The sequence below is a fragment of the Sycon ciliatum genome, chromosome 12 (genome assembly GCF_964019385.1).
Source record: "Sycon ciliatum chromosome 12, ocSycCili1.1, whole genome shotgun sequence".
NCBI lineage: Eukaryota > Metazoa > Porifera > Calcarea > Leucosolenida > Sycettidae > Sycon > Sycon ciliatum.
Window position 1 is genome coordinate 5,988,984 of NC_088654.1, and position 8,363 is coordinate 5,997,346.

General features: G+C 45.0%; 1 protein-coding gene across 1 annotated transcript; it reads right to left on the reverse strand.

Moving 5' to 3' along the window:
* Nucleotides 1–6,586: 6,586 nt before the first annotated feature.
* Nucleotides 6,587–8,125, reverse strand: LOC135827901 (dentin sialophosphoprotein-like). Its single transcript, XM_065340339.1, has one exon. It carries the CDS (start codon nt 8,123–8,125, stop codon nt 6,587–6,589), a length of 1,539 nt encoding a protein of 512 aa, XP_065196411.1.
* Nucleotides 8,126–8,363: the final 238 nt, after the last annotated feature.

Consider the following 8,363-nt stretch of genomic DNA (forward strand, 5'->3'; position numbering starts at 1 on the left):
GAGCGGGCTAGAGGAAGGGAGAGTTGGTTCCTAGTGGAGCTATCCCTTCGGAACCAGTCAAATTGTTTAAGATGCGGGGGTATTTTGGAAAGTCGAATACGATGGATAAGACACCACATCATGATTCGTCGTCTTTCTAGGAGAGGTCTGGTCGAGGATAACACAGTATTATAATAGATAGATTTGTCCAGGCAGTACAGCAGTAGTAAAAATGCGGCAAGATATATGCATTATAAAAAAGAGCACGATAGCTGTCAGGAAGACGGGCGCGGTGTGAGTATATCATACATATGGCTTGACTCGTCTTCTTACATATGTGGGCAACATGGTGAGTCCAGGAGAGATAGGTGTCAAAAATGACACCAAGATGCCTGTGATGACATACATATTCTATGGGAGTGGTGGAGAAATGGAATACTAGGGGAGGGAGAGGGTAGTAGAGAGTAGTAGACAGAGGGGGAATGATCATTACCTTGGTCTTTCCGATGTTAGGCTTAAGCTTCCACAATGCCATCCATGAGGTGATATCCATGATACCCGCTTGGAGGTACAATATAAGACGTGACACAGAGGGACTACTGCGCAGCATGCAAGTGTCGTCTGCAAACAGAGACACGCCAGCGTTGAGGACAGGGAGGTCGTTGACGAAGGCCATGAAAAGTAACGGTCCTAGGGTGGAGCCTTGCGGTACACCGGAGCAAATAGGGATAGGACTCTGAGAAGACTGGACCAAGCTTGACTGATTGAGTCCTGTGGTTGAGATAGGAGGTGAGCCACGACTGCAGGCGGCCGGTGAAGCATGCAGCTTGGCTAGTAACCCCCTATGCAAAACTGAGTCAAACTTTTCGCCAGGTCGAAGAAACACAGGCCAAGCTAATGGCGTCGGTCTCGGAGGGTGCATAGTCTCTGTACAAGGTTGGTTATATGTAGAGAGGTAGAGTCACCATGGCGGAACCCAGATTGCATATCATGGAGCAGAGGTGCCAGATGATGGCACAGCCGATCATAGACGATTCTCTCAAGTATCTTGGAGCAGGTGTTCAGCAAAGAGATAGGGCGATAGTTACCAGGATCATGTCTGCTTCCCTCGTTCTTGTATATGGGCACAACCACAGCATATTTCCAGGCAGTAGGAAAAACGCCGCTGGACAGGGAATTATTGAAGGTAAGAGAGAGAGGATAGGAGATAGAAAGTTTCAAGGCCTTCAGAATCTGGTTGCTTATACCGTCATAGCCTAGGGACTTCCCTGTGGGGAGTTTCTCAATAAAGGGAATCACGGCCTCAGAGGATATAACAGTGTTTGAGAGGTTCGAGGCCAGAGAGGGGAGATGAGACAGATCTGGGACGGGCCAGTCAGGATCATCCTGTGTGCCAACCCGTACAAAGTGCTCGTTGGGAGCAGATGTCAACTCAGCAGGATTATGTGTGAGGGTGTCAGTGGAGGTGGTCATTGCTGAAGGTGCAGGATGATGCGAAGACACACCAGCCAGGGAGCGGACAAAATGAGTAAGCGACGGATAGGGTCGTCAGCCAGGGTGGATGTGCTTGCTTGTCGACGGAACGACCCAGTGAAGAGGGGTGATTAACAGGGGAAGCTGGGAACTGATACTTAGCGAGAGCAGTTAAGATAAGAATCTCTCGCATGCGACGTCGATACTTGTGTTACCAAGAAGCTCCCTTCAATCCACGGAAGTAAGCTGCTGGTTTATACAGTTCCACTGGTCATTTGTGATCGTACGGAAATGATAGCGGGGCGGTGACCTGCCGATCAAGTCATCTGGCGTGGACGGTGAGCGCTCATAGGCTGTACCTGATGCAGGAGAGAACGTTGCTTCTTGATAGTGTTGCAGGCTAGGCGCTTCCTTACGATCCAACACGATGTCGTGGTCAGACTGACCCACAGGAGCAATAATGTCTGAAATGGATAACGCAGATGGTGTATGAGTAATAATACGAAGTCCAAGGCTGCTCCTGCTCCGGCTGGAGTGTGGTGAGTAGAGAAGTTGACTAACTGGGAGAGGGAAAACATTCTTGGCAGACAGGGCATTGTAGCTGGTGTCCAGCAGTGTCCGTGATATTGCCGTGCCAGTCGCTACACTTGGCATGGAAATCGCCCATCATAAGCATAGAGGAAGTGGTGTGGCTGGTCGCCTGAAGGACTGTTTGCAGACAGCCCACAAAATTGTCAATATAAGTGGCACACGCGCTTGGTGGCCTGTAAACGCATCCAGTAGTGAGAGATTCAGAAGGTGGCCCAAGCACTGCTAGTAGGTCCGCTGTTCCAAGGCCACTGCGAAATCCATACTGCTTGGTTGACAAGAGATGATGTTTTTCAAGGTGATTCACAATTTGACAGTTCACAATACGCTCCATCACTTTTTCAGGTGATGAGGTCGATGTATGAGCTGTTATTTCGACCCATGTGGTCTCAAATTTGGGGAGGTGTAGATCAGTGCGATGCTTACTTGTACTGGAAAATCTGAGCGGACACCTCCAAACCCCCTAAATCTTTCAGTGCTCTTCTTGTTGTCCGCTGTGGGTCGGTCACGGCGGTAACAGTCGTAGCCTGCAAGGAAACTACAAGGAAGTTAGGCTGAGACAGCCATGTTTCAGTGAGGCCAATAACGTCGGGCTTGTACTGCTCGATGAACTCGGAAAGTTCTCCATGCTTATTCCTTTAAATTGATCTAGCGTTCATACATGCAATGTGTGCGGGTCGGCCAGAGGAAGGTCTGAGCGGGATAGAGCGGGTGGGCTAGTTTCGATCGTGGGGTGAATACAGGGGCGTTGGGATTTAGTCGTTGTTGCTGCATCGTTGTGTGTGTTGATTTGTTAGCATGACAGTTCAGGATTGTTGGTTTGTTAGCATGACAGTTCAGGATCATCGTTGAAGGGTGTCAGCGCTGAACCTCCATGGCCGAACCGTGACCTTGGAAGGCCAGAAGTCTGCGGTCGTTACCTTGCTGAAATTAACTTTCTCTTTGCATTCGAGGGTAATACGACACCGTCTACCACCTTGATGACCTAGGCAAAAAGCATAGGAATGTTATAATTTGAAACTCGGATGTTGAGCCATAAATAAATGTGGAAGAGAAAAGGACATAGGGATACGAGTTAAGAGTAACTCTCCATCACTGTAACATGATACTATATACACTATTTACACTTAGCGCTACGGAGATGTGTTGAAGCTAGGTGTCAGGACGTCGAATGTTTCAGTACTCTGTCAGTTTTGTGCCTAGTTATTGCACTTTCTGACTGTATATAGTATCATGTTACAGTGATGGAGAGTTACTCTTAACTCGTATCCCTATGTCCTTTTCTCTTCCACAATGTTATAATTTTTTTCATTTCTCCAATCTTTAAGACATACCTATAAGATTCAAACCCGCACTATCGCCCTGTATGCATTCCCACGATACACTTCGCATACATACTCATTCTTCAAAGTTGCTTCACGTTATGATCTTGCATTTGAAAGCCCTATTTGAATATTGTGGTTAGCTGTCTTTGATGGTACGATATGGGACAGGTACGGAATAGCGCCAGGCATGGCGCCGATGGGCGACGGCACAATTCAAACAAACAAACACACACCTTGATGGCATGGTACGGGACAGGTACGGGATAGCGCCAGGCATGCCAATGGCACGAACAAACAAACAAACACGGAATTAAAGCTGTGTGGACCCTGGCTAGCGCCAGACGTTGCTGAAGTAACATCTTTTGCATAGCTACGAGAATTACTGTAAATATACCAATTTTCGGCAGCTATTTAATTTCGGCTATATTCGGCACCGACCCAAAACGCCTAAATTAAAACGCCGATGAAATTTTTCACAGCATCTGTCGCACTATACCATGCCCTCTACCCCACGCCGAAAATAAATCCCCGCCGAATTGTCAAAAATCGTGAAGTGCCGAAATGTTGCAGCGCCGAAATTTTGTATATTTACAGTATTATTATTATTTTGCTTGTTCGCGTTGGCAACAACCTGCAAAAAAGAAGGTATATAGCCCTCGCTTAAGCTTCCGTAAAAAAGGCTCATCCTAAGCGAGAGGGCTAGAGGAAAAGATAACGGTAACTAGATACAGAATACAAAGAAATCCAGTGACTTAAACATAGTTCAAAACATGAAAAAAGAAAAGCAGAGCCGAAGTTTCTACCGTAAAGTCGCGGATAAAAGCCGGGCTTATAAGCACATAAGCCGCTTTCTGCATCAGGCTTTAATGCAAACCAGGCTTGTATGCAAACCATGCTTATATGCACGGCTGATATTTTTTGCCAGGCTTGTATTCACGTTTACTATGCACTGTACATAGTGCATGCACTCTTGACCTACCCGATCCGCGCTTGCACAGAAGCCAGGCTTCTACGCACGACAGGCTTATATGCATTTGACCCGTTTGACTTTCAGGCTTCTATCCGCGATGTGCTTGTATGCAAAACCGGGTTTTATCCGCGACTTTACGGTAATCGGAGTTAGCCTATGGTAAAAATTATCTTTGATTCTCAAGTACGCGCGCACCGACGATTTTTTAAATTTCTATGCATGCATATGCGCGCAGGAAAACGGTCAATGCGAAAGGCATGAATCAGGGAGTAGTAAAATACCGGTATTTTTCTACTCCCCGGCCTGAATTATTATGAACATGTGACGTCTTGACCATGAACATAATGTGTGACCCTATCTTTGGAAATAAAAAAAATTGTGGGAAATAAAATAAAAGATCGCTCGCTCGCACCGATTTTCACAGGCTCATGACCAGAGAATCAACTTTATTTTTTACCATGGACTTATGAATAATATTAATAATTTTCCCTCAAACCAGTTAATGATAATAATAATAATAAAAATGTGGAAGAGAAAAAAGACATATGGATACGAGTTAAGAGTAACTCTCCATCACTGTAACATGATACTATATACAGTCAGAAAGTGCAATAACTAGGCACAAAACTGACAGAGTACTGAAACATTCGACGTCCTGACACCTAGCTTCAACACATCTCCGTAGCGCTAACCGACAGCCTTCCAACTTGGAAGGTTCAAGGTTATGGAAAGACCAAAGAGGGGAAGGCAAGCGCAAAGACAACGAGCAAAAGCTACAGTCCCAACGGAACAAAGAATGTCGAAGAATGTCGAGAACTAGTCCATCATCTAGTCCATCACAATGTCATGCATGAGGAGTACTGTAGGAGTTTGGCTTTCGGCTTGTACAATTCGTTCGCGCAAAGCTTCCCTTTCTTTACTTATCTTTGATATTTATGACCCACCCAAGTTGGGTGGTGTGCTGCTTTGCTGCTTCGAATTGTAGTTAGACCGCTTTGTCAAATATCGTACTGGTCTCGTCATCGTCCAGTAACAATCGACATTCTTTGTTCCGTTGGGACTGTAGCTTTTGCTCGTTTTCGTTGTGCTTGCCTTCCCCTCTTTGGTCTTTCCATAACCTTGAACCTTCCAAGTTGGAAGGCTGTCGGTTAGCGCTACGGAGATGTGTTGAAGCTAGGTGTCAGGACGTCGAATGTTTCAGTACTCTGTCAGTTTTGTGCCTAGTTATTGCACTTTCTGACTGTATATAGTATCATGTTACAGTGATGGAGAGTTACTCTTAACTCGTATCCATATGTCTTTTTTCTCTTCCACATTTATTTATGGCTCAACATCCGAGTTTCAAATAATAAAAATAATAATAATATGCATTCTCGTGTTCACATGGATTAATCCAAGTGTTCGCATACGCTGAATGAACAAATAATATCCGGGCGGATCTGCAAGCCAAATGGGCAGCCACAAAAACCATGACGCCGGTATTGATTTAGGCTATTAAAGGCCTGTGGAGAATCCATAAATACAAATACAAATACATTGGCAAATAGATACTGTGACGTTAACTTAGATGCAATAGAAGAATTATCCGATGATTATATTTCTCCAGTTCACCAAAGGTTGGTCAGAGAGATGCCAAATATGATGGGTATAAAGTTATGGTACAGTATAATTATGTTTAAGATAATAATAGTGTAGTATTCCAGTTTGTCAAATTCATAATGATGTGCTAATATCATTACGATTTTTAAAATTTAAGTTCTATAGTATCCTTTACAGACAGGAGAACGAGCAGTTGCGGTTTCGTAACCCTGAGTTTCACGAAATTAATCGATTATCAGACGAAAATTGGAACAATAGTATTCCATATAATCTATCCTATATAATATTATTTTGACAGTTTAAGAGATAGAACAGGTGTCGTGTTGTCTCTGGTTACTCAAAGGACATGACCGATGATAGTGTCAGCCGGAGCCTGGATGCAGCTGCTCTTGTTGAATCCTGACAACCTATTGTCCAGTGCCTTCGTGATCTCGGCAGCTATGTCCGCGATAGAAAACAATGGGGTAACATCTGCTCAGCCATTTAGTCTTGTACTGCTCTTCTTAAATTTGACCTCTATTACAAGACTCTCCCTTTCTTTTTCATTTCGTTTTCCCACTCTCACACACACCTGCTCACAGTCAATTCTGCCGTCGTGAGTTCCATTCGGGACGGATACGAGAATAATAATATTGCCCAGTGTTCAGTGTGATTATACACCCGGTTGTGGAGATTTGGGCTGCACTGGCGGAAATGCTAGACAGGGCCGCGCACTTGAAGGTAACTGAGGTTTAGACACGGTCTGATGCTGTCGAGTGCTGTTATCGACCTGCTGCCGAGCGGGAGGAGAAGTCTGCACAGCGCCACTGCGATTGGGGCTGCTTTTAGGGAAGTTACGATACGTATTTCTAACACCAGCGTCACTTGAATCTCCACTGCACTGATATACATTCTCTGCAACCGCATTGCCGCCACTTGCAACTTCACCATATTGATATACATTGTCTGTGGTCACATTTCTAGCAATGGTATCACGTGCACCTTCATCACACTGATATACATTCTCTGCAACCGCATTGCTGCCACTTGCAACTTCACCATATTGATAATATACATTCTCTGTGGTCACATTTCTAGCAATGGTATCACTTGCACCTTCATCACACTTATATTCATTCTCTGCAATTGCTTTGCTGCCACTTGTAATTTCACCATAATATTGATATTCATTCTCTGCAATCGCATTTCTAGCAATGGGATCACTTGCACCTTCATAACACTTATATTCATTCTCTGTAATGGTGTTGCTGTCTCTTGCAACTTCACCACATTGATATACATTCTCTGCAACGTTGTTGCTGTAACTTGCAACTTCACCACATTGATATACATTCTCTGCAACGTTGTCGCTGTAACTTGCAACTTCACCACATTGATATATATTCTCTGTAATCCCGTTTCCACCAATGGTATTACTCGCACCTGCACCGCTGCTGTCGTTGACGCACGTGTCATACACATCACTGTCATCACCACTCTCATTGCCGTAGATGTCAGCGTCGATGACATTGCCATCCACATCACGGTCATCACCACTCTCATTGCCGTAGATGTCAGCGTCGATGACATTGCCATCCACATCACTGCCATCACCACTCTCATTGCCGTAGATGTCAGCGTCGATGACATTGCCATCCACATCACTGTCATCACCACTCTCATTGCCGTAGATGTCAGCGTCGTGCTTACTGTCACCGCTGAGGCTGCATGGAGTCTCCTCAGTGTCTCCAGTTACAAGTTTGGGTCGGCCAGTGGTTTGTTCGCTATAATTGCAGCTAGTGACAGTCGCTACACTGACCGGGGAACAATTGTCATGGGAATCATCATGTATCGCCTCGGCTGATAGACTTTCACTAGTACTAGCACTCGTGTGGTCAGAACGAGCGCTTTTCTTTAAGGCTAACCCGAGAACACGCTGGTACATACTAGCTTTGTTGGCTTTGGGTGAGCGGCGGCATGCTGTATTGCTCTTCGTTGCCGCCGTGGAGAAATTGATGACGTACTGGTTGCTGTTGGCCTTGTCCGGTGCACCAGAATCTCTCTTTGCCAAGTCAAGGCTGTAAACTGTATTGGAGTACACGTTGCCCGCGTCATTCCCCAAAATGTGACGAGAGGCTGCAGGGAGAAGAAAAGCAACAGGCCAAAAATACCCGATGTTGGATGTTTTGTTACGACGTACTGTCCTGTCCATCTTTACCTCTACGGTGTTTGTACACATGCATTCTTTTGAGAGTTTTTTCTCCTTTCGTTTAAAGATAGAATCAGCAGAATCAACGAAGCGGACATTGGACGTGGTAATCAACAAAAGATAATATGGATAACGAAAATTTCCTAACAACTTGTGTAGAGACATTCATCACGGAAATACGTCTCCATAATGAAATCTAGTAATAAACAACAATAATATACGTGGAAGAGTACGAAATGCA